The sequence below is a fragment of the Coturnix japonica genome, chromosome 4 (assembly GCF_001577835.2).
Source record: "Coturnix japonica isolate 7356 chromosome 4, Coturnix japonica 2.1, whole genome shotgun sequence".
Taxonomy (NCBI): Eukaryota; Metazoa; Chordata; class Aves; order Galliformes; family Phasianidae; genus Coturnix; species Coturnix japonica.
In genome coordinates, this window is record NC_029519.1 from 41,745,679 (window position 1) to 41,765,353 (window position 19,675).

At 39.7% G+C, this 19,675-nt stretch overlaps 1 protein-coding gene across 8 annotated transcripts in view; it reads left to right on the plus strand.

Moving 5' to 3' along the window:
• The window catches only part of WDFY3 (WD repeat and FYVE domain containing 3), a 127,761-nt gene that overhangs the window by 33,966 nt on the left and 74,120 nt on the right, over positions 1–19,675 (plus strand). For all 8 annotated transcript variants that reach the window (XM_015861632.2, XM_015861633.2, XM_015861631.2 and 5 more), the window contains 7 exons: positions 499–622; positions 7,516–7,625; positions 8,663–8,824; positions 10,139–10,331; positions 13,002–13,188; positions 15,857–16,023; positions 18,421–18,888. In XM_015861632.2, coding sequence (XP_015717118.1) covers positions 499–622; positions 7,516–7,625; positions 8,663–8,824; positions 10,139–10,331; positions 13,002–13,188; positions 15,857–16,023; positions 18,421–18,888 — 1,411 coding nt within the window. The remainder of the gene's footprint in view (positions 1–498; positions 623–7,515; positions 7,626–8,662; positions 8,825–10,138; positions 10,332–13,001; positions 13,189–15,856; positions 16,024–18,420; positions 18,889–19,675) is intronic.

Consider the following 19,675-nt stretch of genomic DNA (forward strand, 5'->3'; position numbering starts at 1 on the left):
AAAATGTTAATGACTACTGCTGTCATGTTAAGGAGGATCTCAAGAAAGGAGAATGAAGCCTTGGGATGTGTGGGACCTATGGGGCTTCCTGGGATAGTCGCTTTTGGGTAGTGTCTTCTGGAATATTTCATGCTTATCATTCTGTACTTGGAGTTCACCCCATGGGATATGTTGGTCCAGTAAACAGTTGCTTTTAAAACAGAAGTCCTGTGGGATCGCTTACTGTGTGGTGTGGTCTTTCCCACACTGTGAGTTCTTCATTGGCAAGAGAATTCATGGTTCTCTTTTCCCCTTGTATTTGTCGGGTCTTTCCTCTCCATATGATGGCATAATTTCATGTATATCTTATAATGCGCACAGTGGAAAAAACAGTGCAAGGAGGAATAATGCAGTAGAAAACAAATGATCTCAATGGTGATACCCTCTGTTTGCAAGGAGGAAGTGGTACCATGTAAATAGGGCAATTTTTAAAATTTATCTATTTTTCTCTTGTTTTAGGTGTTTGGAAATGCTCCTCCAAGTACAATGACAGAAAAATTTTCTGATCTCCTGCAATTCACTACTCAAGTGTCACGATTGATGGTGACTGAGATTCGGCGGAGAGCATCGAATAAATCCACAGGTACTGCATGGAGGACAAAAGTTGACCATGATGAAGTGTGGACACTAAAGTCTTAACAGAGAAAATGTGTTCTGTTCCTTTGGGTGCAGAGAATGAGGCAGGTTGGGTCCTCCTGCATAGGGTATAAGACAAGTTCCACAGACTTGGTGATGTGTTGAAGATCGGAGTACACTGAATTGCCTCAACTGGTAGGACACAAAAGATCATGGAGATGGCTGCTGCAGCTTGCTCTATGTGTCTGTTGGTGTTGTGCTGTCCCTCAGATATGTCTGTGATTAAATCATACCTTTAAATTAGCTGTTGGTCTAGTAGCTAATAGGAAGATGTGGAATTATGGTGAGCAGCACATTAGCACCAGCATCCCCAGCACTGAAAAGATGCATCTTGGCCCCTCTTAAAGGTCTGTTTATTGAATGCCAGAGGGAGACTTAGTTCTATACTGAACCATTGGTGCATCAAACCCTGACTGCTTCACTGGAAGCTGCATATTGGAGGATGATGTGCTGGGAAGGTGTGTTGCCGTAACCTTCCTCTTTGACTTCCTTATCTGAGCATTGTTTCCTGGCAAGGGTTTTTCTGAGCAATATGAACCTTCCAGATAATTTTAAGTTCTCTTCTGGCTTTTCAGTTCGGATTTGGTGGCAAATGAGGAAATAGCAAGTTAGAAAAGGCTCTGCAGAGTATTACACATGATGTCAGGAGTTACAAATTGTGCTAATTGTAATTTGATTCCATTTTAAGTAGAGTGAATAACAGGAAAGTATTCTGGATGGCCAAACAGCTACAGCAGATAGAACCTGTGGGAAATGGGGAAAACAGGAGCACAGTGTCCATGTGTATGTAAGAGACATGAATGTCCAGCCAGCAGAAGGGTGGTGTTGGCTTGAATGTTCTTTTTCTTGAGGAGCACCTGTCACACGTCTCTACTGGAACTTGCTAAGGATAGCCATTTATTTCTTTAGTTCTTCATCTGTTATCTCTGCCCAGCTGCTGGCCCACTGTTCATCCTTGCAGCCCCCAGAAGTTAGACTAGATTTTTTTGTTGAGATTTGGGCCTTTTTGTTCTTTTCTTTGCTAGGGAACTTGACCACCGTGACTCAAAAATACAAGTTAGTACTCTTGTAAGCTTTAATATGATGAGTTTTATTAGGAGGGAAACAATAATGTATTTTTTTATATAGTTAAGACTGCCATCACTACTGTTGATACAACTTTTTTAGATTGAGTGTGGGAAGCCCTTGTATGTAGCTCCATGCAGTTGCTTTGTGACTCTTGGCCAGGCCACAGTGTTGCATTTTGCTTTGTCAATGCCCAGTTAACAAACTGTTAAAATTCACGGATTTTGTGCTGCTGTGCTGAACTGTTTAGAGCTGGGTGAATGTTCCCTGCAACACTGAAAAGACAAACTTCCAGGCTTTCTGAAAGTACTTTTTCTTTCAGAGACAAAATAATTACACTTAAATATTGTAAATGTCCTTTGAACAAAACAATACAGTGTATCCTAATAGCTATTAGTAGGTAATTGTATCTTCCTGGATGCTTTTAGAGTAACAGTTCTATGTGGGAAATATCTCTGAGAGTATCCAAATGTAAGTTTTCATGGCACGAAGTGCTCAGTTTTAAATGAGCAAAATTGCTGAGCTTGTTTTTAGATACAAGATTTCCCCACAAATGTTATTAAAAGTGAACTTCCCTTTTAGTTAACAGTAGGGAAGGAATTCTCAAAGAACTTGCTTTTTCTCTTTAAAGATGTAAATGTAGTTGGCAGTGTTTTCTAGTTGGGAACTTGGTATGATAAATGTTACCTGTTTTTCTTCTTCCTTATGATGGAGCACAGCGCAGTTTTTCCACAGGATCTTTAAATATTAAAGTAGCAGCTATGTGAATAATGCCTGCCATCACAGACACATCTCACTTACTCTTGGCAAATTGCAATTGTTTTCTCGGAACAGCATTTCATGATGCAGTAGTAACTGTGCCAGCATTCTATCTTACGTAGTCTCTTAGCACTGCCATTGGAGTGCTGAACTACAGTTTCAGCTGTGCTGCTTCCCCAGTATGAATATAACCAAGGAGCAATGAAGATGGGGACATCAGAACTGTTAGATTGTCTTCCACACTGAACTCTGTCCTGTGGAGAAGTGGTTTGCAGGTGACTGCAGTCACCATCTCTATGAGGACTGATGCATGGTTTTTGTCACCTCAACTTACTTTGTTTGGGAAGGTGGTGGGGTTACAGCTAAGATAGCTATCTCTGTATTCTTGAGGGTTTTAGCTGTCACATTTTCAACAAATGCATCCCATTTCATGCCTGAATTAACTGAAAGATCACGGTGATGCTATGCTAAGATGGATGTCTAATCTCCGTTTCTTGCATAGTCTGTTCTGAAATAAACCTTTTGGCTCTGAGTTGGAAAAGATGGATCACTGAGACAGGGTGCAGAGACTGCTGGAATGTTGGTAGAATGAATGTGGTTGCTAACGGCCACTTTGGCTACAGATGACAGGGAGCAAGCAGCACTTCATCTTCTGCATTTTGCAAAACACATACCTTGGAGGCAAGCTCTTCCTGTTTTATCACCGCTGCTGCAAGATAAAATGAATATATAGCCTGGGTATTTCAACAACGTGCTCTCGTAGCTTTGGCCTATTGTTGTAATTTGTGCCTGGGGCAAAAATGGCAGCAAAAATGAGTTCAGGCATCAGAAGTTGTATGTATGTTGAAGGCGTGCAGCTGTGTTGGTGCAGGGTGGGGTGGTCCCCCCAGGCCCTCTCTGCAGAGCTGGCTGCTGTGCAGTCTCTCTCTGTTAATATGTCACAGCGTTTACAAGTTTATACTAAATTCACTTAATTTACCATGACTCAAGACTGTTAAACTAATCCCTTCTTCCCTTCAGAAATGGCTTCTTTATTATTTACACTTTATTTTTTTTTCCTCCTTTTCCCTTTTTTAATCGAACCGTTTGACCAGTAAAAAAAATATATATATTTATATATTTTCACTTATGCATTTCTCTAATGTACAAGGTTAAAGGCAACCATTATCTTATGTCAAAACCATGTCAGGAGTCCAAATTGGTAACATTCCTTGTCACAATGCTTAGATATAGCAGAAAACCACATCAGTGGTTTTTATTCAGCCTCTGACAGGGTCTGCCTTTATTTTTCCCTTTTGAATTCTATTGATCTGCAAACCCTGCCTGTATTTTGCTTTTTTTTTGCTGCAGTTGGTGTCTGTCACTATCAGCAGAACTGAGTGTTTATTTTAAATCAGTAAGAGTTAAATGATTTTTTGTTTTGTCCAAGTGCATCTTGTTTTTGTTAGATGTTGTAGATGGCAGTTTACAAATACATATCTTCTACAAGTGGCCTTTCAGGCTCCTTCCGTGTTGAGGTCTGAAGTTTTTTGATAGCGTTATTTGTAGCGTCTCCTTCTCTTGGAAGCACTGGGGCTGTTTCTTGCTAACAGACGAGCCAGGGGGCTTCATAGAGATACGCAAGTTGGCTGTTTGTCTGCTGAGCAGAGAGTAGTAGGCTGAAGGTGATCTGACCTGCTGTGACTACATCATCATGTTTTCTTCCTTTCACTTTTCCCCTTGACTCGTAGGTGACTTAGCTTTACATGGTGATTGCATTTTGAATTTACAGAAGTGGCTCCAAAGGGGAAGCAGAGCCCTATCTATTAGCCACGAGGAATCAGTCCTGGACAATGACTGCTGCATCTTATTTCTTTCTGTTAACCTTTTAACTAATCTTAGATGCTATTTATCTAATCTTACATGAAGTGAAGTGTGATAGAGTGCCTTTCTAGGACAGCCTGGAAAGCTCATTCTTTTATCAGTTGGGTTAGTGAAGCTAAATGCTGGCACCGTTGTTTATCTTTTGCTGAGCAGCCCTCCTGTTCTTTTACACAGCAAAAGGATCAGCCCCTTTATATCTCCTGTTTGTGATAGCACTGCGCTGTTCCTGATGGAACAAAGGTTTCTTGCCTCTTTAGTTTAAGTTGATGCTTCTCTTACTTATTGGTCCACAGAAACTATATGCTTCCTTGGGCATCTGAGTGTATTTCCAGGTATTCTCCTTGTAGAGAAGTGCAGTGGAGTCCATGAAAAGCCCCATTGCCAACACACGTTCTTGTGTGCATATGAATGTTTTCCTTACTTACCCACCTAGGCTTTTGCCACTAATACTATACTAAAGATAACAATACAGTACAAAATAGTACAGTGATACTGTTCTGCTTGCTAGAATATCTATGTAAATGTTGAAATAATCCTTACTGCTGTTGCTACAGGCAGGAATGATTTTCTGCTTTTGTTAGCGATCTGAATAGAGCTTATCCTGTATCTGCTGCTTTTCTGAAGTTCAAGACACAAAGCATCCCTGCTGCCTCTTCTGTATGAAATTTCTTTGATCACTGTATCCTACCAAGCCTCTTTCCTGTATTTACCAGCTCAGTGTTGAAAAATCTGACTACCATACTCACTGTGGTCATAACTGTGGTCACAGTTATCCACCATGCCTGTAGAATTGTCAAGATATTTATGTGTAGGTGTTACCTTCTAGTTGTTTATCTCTTTGCTCCCTTGCTGTTGTTCTTAGCTATCACATCCAAATCCTTGCTTCTGCGGTTTCTTATGCAGAAGTTAAAGGACTAAGGACATTGGGTCAGGCACAGAATGCTGTACCAGAAGGATTTCTGAACACTGCAAAACAAGGAAAAATTACAAAATAAAGTAAGGTTAGTGCTGACGACAGAAGCGAATCCTGAATAGTAGTGCTGTCACATTTACTCAGAGCAGATGACAAAAGAATGTATTCCTGCACTTAAAATGCTGTCTGTGTTTTAGGTACTGCTCAATTAAGACTGACAGTTTTGAAGTGACTATTTATAGTGCTTGACTGCTCTGCTGTTTAGAATGCCAGCAGCGTGGCAGATTTTCAGAAGCACATACCTAACCTCTCAGTCTCTCCCTTTCAAAGATACCAAGAGAGCCTGTGTTCACAGGTGGCTTTTGAAAGCTGTGTCCGAGGAGGCTATTGGTACCATGTTTGTTCTTACCAGTCTTTCCTGTTTATGGCCAATTTTTAGGACCATTTGAGAAAACAAACTACCTGCCTGGCGTGGTAGGTTGGATTGGTGGCTGTTTGCTGCATGTATACAGTTTAGAACCTGTAATACCAAAGTGAAGGCAAGTCCTGTCTGATTTAATTTGGTCAGTCCCATCTGGGGATTTGGTGAATGCCTCCCTTTACTTTAGTCCCAGACTTGGAAAACTGGTGGTTTGTATAGACAAAATAAGGCTGCTAAAACAAAATCTTTCAAACACAGCCTTTACATAACCGAAACAAGTATTAATTTTTACCTACAATCTGTCTGTGTATTTTTCTCTCGGATTATGACTTTAAAAGTTTTGTTTTGATTTTCCTGGACGTAAGTGAAAACCACATTTTCTTTGCAAGGCCTCTTAGGCCTTGAAAACCTCCAAGGCTGGAGCCAGCACAATCTCACGGGGCCCGTCACAGTGTCTGGCCGCCCACAGCGGGGGGAAGGTCTCCTGTCATGGGTCTCTGTGAAAAGCCGAGCTCCAGCTCTTCGTAGCATCCCTGCTGTCAGCACTGGGGCTGCTCTCTGTGGGCATGAGAGCCTTCTCTCCTTGTGCTGAGTGGATTGTGGTTCTTCAACCTCTTCTCACAGGACAGTGCTCTGGTGTCTTGGTGGTCTTCTGTTGAGTTCCTTTTCATCATCATCTTTCCTGTACTGGGGTGGGACCAAAACTGGACATAATGCTCAAGATGTTCTCCAACAAGTTTCAAGTAGGGGGATGCATTTACTTTAGAAGATGCTCATGCGCAGGTATATTGTGGGGAATCTGACAGAAGACAGAACAGACAAAACAAGATTAAAGTTGGATTCAGCTTCAGACTTTTCTTGTTTTGTAATTTCATTGTAATTCCTCTTTTCAGCAATATTACTTCTTTTTCTGTTTTGGCTGACACTGAAAGTGTTGAAGATGATTGATGTGCAGTATTAATGTAAAACGGTTCTAGATTTTCCTTAAGTATTATGGGCTCTCCCCATTCCTGGCATTATAGATGTCTTAACACACATGTATGTAGACAGCTATGAATTAGAACTTCATTTTCAGTTCATTTATATTCTTGTTCATATTGTATTTTTCACATGTTTATTGAGGATGATAACTTATTTCCCAGGCTGAATATTTAACTTATGCTCTCATTGGTATAGAATCACTTCTCATTCCAAAAGTGGTCCCTTATTCATGCTGAGTAACCATAAGTTCTTAGCATTTTCATCTTGCAGAAATCCAGTAGGATGGTGCTGAGGAAGTTGTTCTTTTTTACCTTTATTTTCCTCTTCTTATTCCTTTTGTCTTTTTGCATCTCTCTTTCCCTTCAGTCCTGTCCAGTTATTCTCCATACTGTTGTTTCAGTGCAGTTCTTCCCCACCCCAGACCACAAATATCAGCTTTTCCCACTGAAACTCCTAAGTGATAGTGAATTAATACACCTGAAAAAGAGTAAGTTGTATTTGGTAAAGCCAAAATACTTAATGAAAAGTTGCTGCATGCAACTGCACAACCTGACTACTGGTTGAAAACATGATACTTAAAATGTACTTTTTACAGCCTTGATTAGCATCAAAGCCAAGTGCACGTGGAAGACAAGATGGTGTGTTGGGAGAGAATAGGCCTGAACCTTGTCCTTTTCTTTCCTTTTTTTTGGATTATTATTATGTTTTTTTCCAGCAAGCGTTGCTGCTGAGCTGAATTCATGCTTAGTTTACAGACTGTTGAAAGTTTTCCATGCTGCAGACTATCATACTGAATTTTTGTTTCTTTTCCTTTCTTTTAACCTTGTCCCCGTTACAGAGGCTGCAAGTCGTGCCATCGTCCAGTTTCTGGAGATCAATCAAAGTGAAGAAGCAAGTAGAGGTTGGATGCTGCTCACTACAATTAATTTACTAGCTTCATCAGGACAGGTTAGTCTTAAGCAGCAGTGCTTAATGGAAGTTGTGGTCTTGGAGACACACAAGAAACACAATAATGAACTGTGAGAACACACACTAAATGATGTTCTAGACTGCTTTCTGTGTTAAGGTCTTTTTTCTGCTTTGGTGCCACAGAGTTTCCACTTCAGTTCTTTGTGGTTTCAATTGCCTAAAAATCATTCTTTTGGAACGTGAAGTTGGAATTATTGCAAGCAATTGTTATTGTTCCCCAATGGCTTCTTGAATGTGCTCTTGCTTAGCTTCCAAAGAGATCTGTGTCACGTGCACTACCTAAATCACTCAGTCTCAATACGTGCCTGCCCCATAATTTATGTAGCATGAATTACTAGAAGGGGAAGCCAAAGCCATGACGAGCAAATGGTATCACAAACATTACTAATTCTGCCTTTGGTTCCACTCCTTGCCCACATTAGAGAACCAATCTGTGGCAACATACAAGCTGCTGTGTGGTTTGTCCTTTCTGCTCTAATTTGCCATTATAACTCAGCATGTCATCTGCCATACATTTAGTATGTCATCAGCCTCTGCCCAATTTGGCTTTCCTTATTGGTGATGCTTTCTAATTTTCTTCTGCTTTGCTCCATATTCCTCCTTCTACCTTCTTGCCATCCAGATGCATGAATTGACTAATTGTGTGCCCAGCACCATTTCTACTGTTAAATAGCCAGTTTGTGAGGGCTTGGCTGAACCTGTTGTAATCAACTTGCAAGCTCCTATTGGCAGAGGCTGTTGGTTTTAGTATCTGTAGTGCAGGGACTGCTTTTGACTGTGGCTGTTAGGTGCTGTTGTTGTGTAAAAAAAAAATAAATAAAATTAGGGTCTTATTTTTAAGGTTACTATTTAGGTAGGCATTTGCAAATAGTTGGTCAATCTGTACTGCCACCTGGACAGCTCAGATGTTTTAGAAGGAAAAAACAGTGTTTGAGTCAACTGTATTACAGGAGTATAACATTTGGGATATAATAATCTGCTCAGCTGTGGTTTTGCTCTGTTTTCTTTCTCTCCAGAAAACCGTGGACTGCATGACTACAATGTCAGTGCCTTCCACACTCGTTAAATGTCTGTATCTGTTTTTTGACCTTCCACATGTGCCTGAGGTAGTTGGAGGAGCACAGAATGAGCTACCTCTCGCAGAGCGCCGAGCGCTGCTACAGAAAGTCTTTGTGCAGGTAAGAAAGGTAAAATAGGTCATAGATCTTGCAAAAAAGAGGGGAAATGCTTCATGAGAAATCTCCAGAAACTGCTCTCACTTGATGCTTTGCAAACTGCTTAGAGTTTCTGGAAGCACAGATGAGGTTAAAGTCCTGTCCTGTTTGTCCTGTGATTTCTGTCCTCAGCAAGTGTTTCTTCAAAAGAAATTATTGTTTCTCTTCCACACAGCTGCCTAAAGGGAGCAAAGCATTTGCTATTGCTCTGCTTTAATCTGATGTTTGTCATCTTTGGCCATTGTTGATTGAAATAGACATAGTAAGAAGTATTAGTATTGTTAATAATCTGTGAGTTAATTTAACATATCCTGATTTCCTTTTGCTTAAATAAGTAAACCATGCGTTAGGAAGTAAGTAATTTAAATATGAGGGTAAACGTCATTGCATTGTTGTGTTTCAGTCAGCAGAGTTAAAAACATGGTAGAAGTTACCTAAATGCTGTTCCCCTAATACGCTACTTCTCTGCTTATTTCTGTCCCTCATCAAGGGCCATCAAGTAGTACTCTGCAATGAGTTAGCTGAAGTGGGTGAGGCTTCAGATAGCCCCCATGCTCTCCTTTTGTTTTAACTTCTGTGCCTCCTCGGGTTGCTGGTAGCTTTACAAAATCTTATGTTTTCTGAGGGAGAACCTCAGCTTCCTGCGGAAGACAGAAAGTGGACAACAGATGTCCTTAGAAAATATCCTTAGAAAAGAAGAGAGCACGCAGTGTACTGACAGGCTGCACTGCTGCATGCTGTCTTGTTTAAGGTAATCTGACAATTCAGATCCAGGCTGCGGGTTTTCAGGAAAGGCTACTGCAACACTGTAGCCCTATTAAATTTTCTGGGCAGAGAAGGTACAGATGCTGCTTTGCCAGTAGCTTTTCAGTGAACTTCCTTGCATTATGAAGGAATGTTATGGTTTGCCTCTCAGAGCCTTTGGCCCACAGAAGGACTTAAAACCTGTGGATCAGTGAATGACTGTATTATAGAAGGAAGGAAGAAAGTGGTTCCCAAAACAAACATGCTGTTTCACCTGAGAGATTTATTTAGGTTCTGCTGCTAATGTTTTGCTAGTAATCTTCAACTGAATTGAGACCTGAAGTAGCCATGTGTTGAATAACCTTGTCTTTGTTTTCCTATTTTAAATTAATAAGCAAAGGGAGAGCAGCACATTGCTTCTTTAACATACACGCTATGTGGAAGGAAGTTTTAACTTTTCCTAAGTCTAGAAAGAAATGGCAATACCAGTAGCAAGATAATAATGCTGACTTATTTACTGACTTACTGTTTCAGATCTTAGTAAAACTGTGCAGTTTTGTGTCCCCTGCGGAAGAACTGGCTCAAAAGGATGATCTGCAGCTTTTATTCAGTGCAATAACGTCATGGTGCCCTCCCTATAATCTGCCTTGGAGGAAGAGTGCAGGGGAAGTACTGATGACCATATCGCGTCACGGCCTTAGTGTCAATGTAGTGAAATACATTCATGGTATGTGTCTTTCTCCAATATTAGTTATTTATTTATCTTTGATTGCTTTGCTAATAGTGAAATAGGCATGAAAACTGTTGATCAAGGGAAACTCACAGGACTTTTTTTTTCTTTTTCTTTTTTTTTTTTTTTTTTTTTTGATATAAGGCTTGAAGTACGTGTAACATTTAAGAGCGTTTTTATTTTCAGTTTGTTTTTCTTCATACGTGTCAATCTAAAGATAAACAGCAGTGTTTTCCTATTGCTCTGCTGCAAAGTTTCCGATAACCAGGAAGACAGATTCTGTCTCCTTGTTGCTACTGTTTGAGCAACTTCAGTAACTGCTTCTACTGAAAAATGCTCATTGTGCAGATGAATAGATTTGTTGTTTTGCTGCTTGCATTAATTCTTAAGGGAATTTTGTTCCTTTCTGCCTGATGTTTGCATTAACAGCAGCAGTCCCTTGCAGAGGCAAGGCAAGCTAGCAATGCCTCATGTACAGCCGCTTTGCCTAGGTGCTGCTCTAGCTGGCAACCTAAGTGTAGTAATACCTGTGGAAGCTGCAGGAAAATGAACCAGCTCAGAGTGTTCTGCTGATGCATTTTGAGCTATTAGAAACCCAGAAAAGCATCTGCCCTGTAGTAAATACTGGCACATTTGAAAATCAGGGAGAGCTAATTTGGATATGCTGAGAGTATGTTCTTTGTCTGACTTTTCACTTCTGCAGGAAGTACTGGGTCAGACTGATATAGCCACCAGTAATTTGCTGTTTACACTGTTATCCAGGACATGAAGAGGCTGTTATTCCCTGTACTCAGTGAAACCTGGATAATAAAGAGACATTAGGAAATGCTTGAGGGAGCTTGGTGTGAGTGTGGAACCCCCAAGTGCTTACTGATGGTGTGTTGGAACAGCTAACTTGCATCTAGCCGGACCTGCCTGTTTCCCAAGCCCATAAACATTGTCCCTAGCACCTACCCCAGGGCTCTCCCACCTTTGCTTGGCTGTCACCCACAGGTGACACAGGTGACAACAGGGCACTGTTTTCAGTTCCTGTGCCACTGGTGTGACAGCCACCGATAGAATGAAGCAGCCAGAATCATTCAGTTCTATCTCTTGGTCTTATTTGAGGGAAATAGTGTCCTGTTTTTGTTAGGGAAACTAGCATACGGGGAGAGATGGTGAGAAATTTTGAAATCTAACCTACCAAATACTTTACCTCTGATGGATCTTTACAAGGAATTGCTCAGTGTTTGCCTCAGAAGGGCTGCTGTCACATTGGTTAGTGGCAAAGGACTTGTGAGAGCAAAGTGAAATGACAGCTGGTGTCAAGAGAGGACAGTATACATGGGAAGAGCTTTGAGAAGAAATACCTGAATGAAAATAATTGTGTTGCATTACTTTGAAATTGGATGAGTGTTGAGATATTTAGGTTTTGGGATATGAAATTTAGTAAAACATGTTTCTTGCATTGTATTTAGGGCTTTCAAACAGTAGCACCATCTAAATGCATATAAATATTTTTCAATTGGAACACTTGTTTCAATGAGCCAACATTCTTACCACAAATTATAGTAGTCTGTGATTACTGGGGAAAAAGTCACTGTTTCCCCACACCCTGACAAGCAAATGTTTACAAGGTGCTGCAAAACCTTTTTGGCAGTTTATGAAAGATGTCACCCTGTCTTTGCATACTTCACAGTAAATGTTAATCTCTGTTTTTTCTTGCACTAGCAGCAGTTTTTCAATTCCAGTGAGAAAGAAGTGAATGTACAGCATCTCTTAGAAGCACAAATTAGACATCGGTTAAGTGTTTTCAAATTGGATTTTAAAGCTGATAATTATTTTACATAAAACTGTAGCAAACTTCTTCTGGATTTATGATGGGACATTAAACTAAACCTGACTTAAAAGATAATAACGTGTCAGGACACTCATGTTAAAGTTAAGGCTTTTCTTCACACGCAAAGAAACATCTGCTCACTGCACATTGTATTTTGATATGAACTTCTGGGAAGTTTTCTAATCAACCTAGCTAGAAATACTTGCACTTCTCTATGTTCTGAAAAGTTTGAATAGGAAGTCACTGAAGAGGAATATATTTTGAAACCTGAAGGCCAAGTAAAGATTTGGGAAAGGTTTTTAGAATGTACCAATGGAACACGAGAGATATGGAGAATGCGACAGTCTGCTTTGCCTCAGGATTCTTTCAGCCTGTATGTAATGCCAGCCACGTTATTACTGAACAGGCGAACCATGCAGTGAATGTTCTGTGTAGAACTGTACTTAACACCAGCCTTAACACCAGCAGTATAGTAGAGTTCAGGAGCTTTCTATAGCTGTTTTTAAATGCAGAAAAGGATCTTTTAGAATTGTTAAAACATTGTTTTCTCATTTGACTGATTTTCTCAGGTGAACTTTTCAAATAAAAGTTGATATTTGTCTTCTCAGTCATTTCTTGAGGTGGTAAAGATTATCCAAGGGAGGACAGGGCTGGCAGAAAAAGGATAGGAATCGGATCTGAAGCAACTGGAGAATCTTACTTATGTCTAGGCATTCTGTCATGTTACATGTTGCATGCTAAGAGATAATTAAGTAACTATTACATTTTTGCTACATTTAATTTAGAAACTGTTCTCATTTAATTGATAAACACCATTAAAATAATAAATTTCTTACAATTCTTTCCAGAAAAAGAATGTTTGTCCACGTGTGTTCAGAACATGCAGCAGTCTGATGACCTTTCTCCCCTTGAAATAGTTGAGATGTTTGCTGGGCTTTCTTGTTTTCTCAAAGATTCCAGTGATGTATCACAAACACTACTGGATGATTTTAGGATATGGCAAGGATACAACTTCCTCTGCGATCTCCTCCTCAGGTATGTAAAAAGAATGCAGAAAGATGCCTGTGCGCTCTTTTAAAAAAGATTTCCTATTCAAGAATAGTTCAGTGGATGTCAATGGAAAATAATGGTTGTGGGTTGCTATGAAATGATGACATTAGGACCAAAACATCAAGTTACATGCTTCTCTCCTGCTATGAATCGACACTGTTTAGGTTATTATTTCTTGGTGCTGTTTTTTCACTAAATCATCTTGCATGATAGAAGAAAGCACGTACTCTACCATTGGTGTTGGCATTTGTTAGCATTAAACACAAGATACTAATGCAGAAATGGAATCTGAATGTACACCTTATCACGTACATGGGAGTCAAAGATGGTTAGAAACAGTGCTGTAATAGCCATTAATGAGAAGTGTTAATGGTAAGAGATAACTCTGTTTTTTGTTTTGGATTCGAAGTTGTTAGTTTTTTGTACCCAAATATTAGAACTTAATTTTCTGTTATGTGCTGTGTTTTATGTTTGTTTGTTAGTTTGTGAAGAATACCAGGCTTTATCGTGGCATATGAAATCCTCAGTGACAGTTAGAATCATGCATAAATTACCATCTGTGCTGAAATCACTACAATACATGTTATGTTATTGTTCTTTTAGTATAAATTGTGGTTCTGAGTATGAGTTAAATTATTTGAATGGATGCTTTGTTATGTATCAAAAACTGGTTGTTTTCTCAAGACTGTCAGCCGGAGGTTAAGCAGAATTTTAGGAATGTGCTGTCATTTGCAGTTTCATTTTCAAGCACAAAAGTGATCCTCTGTGCATCAAGTGTTTTAAACTGATTTTCTTCTGAGCTTGCTCATTTTTTCAGCCAAAAGAGTGGAGTTTCCCTGGCAGGTGTAGAAGATGTAGAGGAGTGTGTCTGTATGTCTGAAAAAGGAGAGCACAGTCACACAGCACACCAGTTGGTCATTTGACATGACAGAGTTAAAGCACAGAAATGTGTTATCCTTACTTCTTATGTGAGCTGTCTCCAGAAAAATTGCTAAAAGCTTTGCAAAAAATGCTTGGAAGAAGGTCTTCTAGTTTGCTAGGAGGATGACTATCATGTAGGAGTATGAAATGTGGGCAATGGGGGTCCAGTCTCAAAGAAGGGGAAGGCTTTGGAGCTGGCATATGAAGACAGTGACTTAAGAAGACATTGCCAGAGACCGGTGAAGAACAAGGTAGAGAGTGTATACTTTCACCTCAATGATATGAAAGGGCAGGGTGTTTGGAGGATTCCATATGATAGTAATGGATGGGCTGAGTCCTTCTGTAATGGTGGTGTGAGGTGCAACCATGGGTCTCAATGCGAAGAAGATGCAGGATGCAGAAAGAACTCATCAGTATGAAGAAAAATATTGCTTACACTGCATAAGCAAGTAAGAGATTGTGGTCCCTGGCTTTCTTCCCAGGTCTGTAGACACTCAGTATGCAATGAAACTTTTGGTGACTTTCAAGTGCCTTCCCAGGCAGGAGACGATTGGATAACAATTGAGTATTTGGTTCAGTTGGTTTCCTGCTGAGCTGTGCAGACAGATGTGCTGCTTGTTCCAACTACCCCTTTGCTGCCTTTCTCTGCCCTGTTACCACAGCCCCAGGATGTAACCTATGGTCCCTGGCTGGGCAATTTGCATGGGACTAAGAGAAAGCTGTTTGCTCATGCTGTCTTCCTTAGCCTTGTCCTCCTGAAGCAGTAATACACAGATAAAAAGATATGAATGTGTAAGCAGTTGATTGGAACTGAGGAGAATAATCTGGGTTTAGATGTGAGCAGTTTCTACCCTCTAGGAGTTCTATATAAGAGTCTGTAGTTCTAAAAAAGATAATTGGCTGTGCACTTCTAGGTTTTCTGTTACTAGTAAGACTATTTCATTAACTCAAATTATCAGCTATGAATGTGCCACAGTGGATTACGTGCGGTTTTATCTACTGACAGACTAGGTATTTGCCTATCAGCTTCCTATTTGTAAGAGGATTTGTCACAGAATGGTTTTGGTTAGAGTGGACCTTAAACCCTCTCTTGATCCAGTGTACCTGCTGTAGACTGCTTGCAATCCACCAGCTCCCTTCAAGTACTGGAAGGCCACAATGAGGTGTCTCCCCAGAGCATTTTCTTCTCCATGCTGAACAAGCCCAGCTCCCTCAACCTGTCTCTGTAGGAGAGGAGCTCCAGACCTCTGATCATTTTTGTGACCCTCCTCTGGACCCTTTCTAACAGCTCTGCATCCTTCCCGTGCTGGGGTCTCTAGGCTTGAATATGATTTTCCAGATGGAGCCTTACTAGAGCAGAGCAGGGAGAGAAAATCACCTCCTGTGCCCTCCTGCCACTCCTCTTTTGATGCAGGATACAACTGGCCTTCTGGGTGATTTAAAATTAATTTTTAATATCTGTGAAGCTTTCTAGTAGGCTGTTGAGTTCATGGTGAGATTTATGAAGTGAATTTCTATAGGAAATAAATGTATTCTGTCATAAATCCATTAATATTTTGACAGACTGAATGGTTAGAAATGTGAATGGAGAATGTGTGAAATAGCGTACAGAGTACTTGAGGTGTATTCTCTAAGTTAACAGAGAAAAATGAAAGAAATCATTGATGACAGTGACTTGAGTTGTAATGGACTTGTGCTAACATGGTCTTCTGTTGGTTTTTACATTCTTTAGATTAGAACAGGCAAAGGAGGCTGAATCAAAGGATGCTTTGAAGGACCTGGTTAATTTGATTACTTCCTTAACAACATATGGTGTAAATGAATTGAAACCAGCTGGTGTTACCACCGGGGTACCTTTCCTATTACCTGGATTTGCAGTGCCGCAGCCTGCAGGCAAAGGTGAGTGGATTTTTCCCTCCTTCACTGCATGTTTTAAAATACTGTCGGTGGTTCATCACCGATGAGCATTCAGAGTGGTGAAACCTGTGATGTGCATGCAGCCACAGTGAATTATGATACAGATCTAAGGTTGAAAAAGTTTGCAGGGGAAAGATACTGATAAGAACAGAATTTTGATTCAACACACTTAAAAATGCAGTTTTATTTGGTATGTGAGGAAAGGACTGTGGAGCTTAGCAGGTGACTGTGGAACTATCTTGCTTCTTGGGCTTCTCTCTAGTTTTAGTAACACTGGAGATATTTGCAGAAGTTCTGTGATAGGGTTATCTTTGTAGATTGGCATTCTGATGGATTTACTTTGACCATCTCTCTTGTATGTCTAAGCACTTTGGACAACCACTTTTCTAGTGCTGAGAAAGTTCATTATTTATGGAATCTGTTTTCCCTTTGCACTAAACAGGGAAAGATAAGTAGAGTTTAGTTTGCTCATGTTCTGGTAATAACACTGATTTTTGCCTAAGCTAATCAGCATTGATATGATAGTAACGTAAGAACCACTGTCTCTTACATTCTCAAAACCTCATATTTCATATTAACATGTTTGTCATGACATCTCTCTGTTCCTTTTATTTCTCAGTTCTGATGATGAGTTGTCTGTGGAGAACGTATTAACACATTTCCTTAATTGCTTTTATTTAAATCTTTTTAGGTTTTGAACTCTGTAGAGCTGGTGAAGATTTGGTTTCTTCAGGGGTCCTTGTAACAATCAAAGATAATGCGTTAATCTGCTTGATTGCCTGAAACAACTGTTTATACTTAATTAGACCATAACCAGTTGTGTCTGTCACTGCCTATGTTCCTTTCATGTTTATTGAACTCCATTCACTTTTCAGCATTTTTCATTTCAAAGAAAGCATGCAAAGCACCTTCTTTTAGAAATGAATGAATATAACTTGCAATTTACTGTGAATATTCTTCCAGTCAGCGAAACTGTTGCATGTAACTTTTCAAGGAAGTTTCTGCTTCCTTTCTGGAGGAATCCAGCAGGGCAAGTAGCGAGGCTAGACACTGAGATAATTTAATTTTCTTTTAAATCGGACAGCTGAGTTTGTAAAAGATGGAGACAGTAGTATTCCACAGAGCATACACAACAAGTCAAGATTCTTCTTTTACAAAAGGTTTGGAAATTATGTTAATGGTTTACTTTTAGCTTGTTTGAAGGTAAGGTTTTATTGTTAGAACACCCTGATATTCTTTTATACATATATATTTTTTTCCAAAGGAAATTTGTCATGAGGTGATTCTTTCACAGTGGGATTGGGCTGCTATGAGTTGTACTAGCCTTGTAAAAGTTACAATATTCAGCTTTGAGGTGACTTTCTAGTAGGGTAATATCTGCACTGCCCACTGAAAATTGTGGGGGCCACAGGAACACACATAAGCAAGGCAGTGTTTGTCTAAATGAATGAGATCTGATTGAAATGTATGGTAATTAAAAGAAGTTTGACCTAGCTTTTAGAGATGGGAAGTCTTTGTGTAAAGCATGCTGTAGCAGTAATATTAGCACAAATTCTTCCATTTGTTTTAATTTCCTAATTATTGATAGTACTGGACCTTGCCAAAGCTTTCTTATTCCCAGGCTGATTCCCAAAAGCCACCCCAGTACCATCATCTGATTTGTATGGTATGATTATTCGTGTAAAATTCTAAAGCAGAACTGAGCAAGAGCATTCTCTCTGTTGAAGGCAGGCCTTCTGCAGCCCTTTAGAGTTTCTCTGCACTTATCTCTCTTTTATCGCACAGAACTTCCAAAGACTGAATAGAACAATATAACTCAGAGGCCATGCATGCTGTTTAGCTTTGAACTCAACTGATAAAGCTTTTTCATTGCTTATTACTCTATTAAGTGAAGGTGGTCAGATGCATGTTCTTCTGAACTTAGCCTGCCTAAAACCTGTGAAGGATGCAGTGGTCTTCTGTACTATGGAATGCAGAACATTTTACTGTTTTTGCAGTGTGTTTTCTCACACACCAGATAGGTGACATGCAGGCTTTATTTATTTCTCCTGAGCTGTATCCCCTTGCAAATTTTAAATACAGTCACCTTACTTCCTTATTTGAAAGAAGCTATCATTCATTTAGCTGCATGTGTGAACACTTGTTTTCAAAGACAAAGACGTCACCTTAAACAATAGTAAGTCATAGGATTTGCAATATAATTGGTTATGCAAAGGCTTCTTTGAAGAGCCCATTTTAATTAAAAAAAAACACAAAACGTTACTGTTATTTTAACCACTCTTACTAGGATGCATGGAATGTTATTAGTAAGTGTACTCATTGAGACAATCAAGAACTTTCACTTTTTTTCTTCCCATCCCACTTTGTTTCCTAATTTAGGTCACAGCGTGAGGAATATTCAAGCGTTTTCCGTCCTTCAGAATGCATTTTTGAAAGCAAAAACTAGCTATCTAGCACAAATTATCCTTGATGCCATCACGAATATTTATATGGCGGACAATGCCAATTACTTCATTTTGGAATCACAGCACACATTGTCTCAGTTTGCAGAGAAAATTTCTAAACTTCCAGAAGTGCAGACCAAATACTTTGAGATGCTGGAATTTGTTGTCTTCAGCTTGAATTACATACCCTGTAAAGAACTGATCAGTGTGAGCATCCTTTTAAAATCCAGCACTTCTTATCACTGTAGCATCATTGCCATGAAGACGCTCCTGAAATTCACCCGTCACGACTACATCTTTAAGGATGTCTTCAGGGAGGTGGGGCTTTTGGAGGTGATGGTAAATCTTCTTCATAAATATGCAGCCCTTCTGAAAGATCCCACTCAGGCTTTGAATGAACAAGGTAGCGTGTGGTCTTCCATTTTACTAATGCATGTATTTTTGGCTGGGAATGTTGGAGGATAATGGATGTGAGGAAAATGAAGACAGTTGGGATGTGTATCTTAAGGGCGGAGTTCTGGCAGGTACTCCTGTGCCATCATGTAAACACACTGGGGTTCCCTCTTCCTTTCTGTCCTTCACAAGGCAATTTCAGAAAATCAAAGTAAGAGTCCATAATTTACTTGTTTTCAAAGGCTTTCAATATATTGTTTTCAATGTTAAAGTTCTTGTACATCAAAAGAAAGAGTGAAGAAGTAGTAGTACATAGCCTGCCCATTTCTCGCCTGCTTCACCCTAGTTGTCTTGCCTGGCCCCCTGGGGGTGCTATAAAGCTCTTCATGGGGTTATGTATTTAAGTTTACTACCGTTTTTTGTTTTTTAAAGACATTAGGTCTATATTCTATTAAGAACATTCCAAATATATATATGTCTGTCTCAGTGTTTTTGTGTTCAAAATTGGAAATCTCAGAGTTAAGCCGCCAGTTGCTTGGCAAGTGCAAACCATATTTGCATGCTTTTTAATGTATTTTTTACTCAAACGTAAATAGATGTTAGCATGTGTTGGTGACGCTTCTATATATTATAGTTGGCTGCTTTACCTGGATTTATAGTATGAAGCTTTGCTGCTGAGTCAGTTGATTATATGTAAAAACCAACATTGCCAGTAACTGTTCTCGGAAATTATGTAATTTCTCAAGTGCTTCTCACTAAATGGATGAAGGTGACATCTGGTTAGAGTGCTGCCTGGT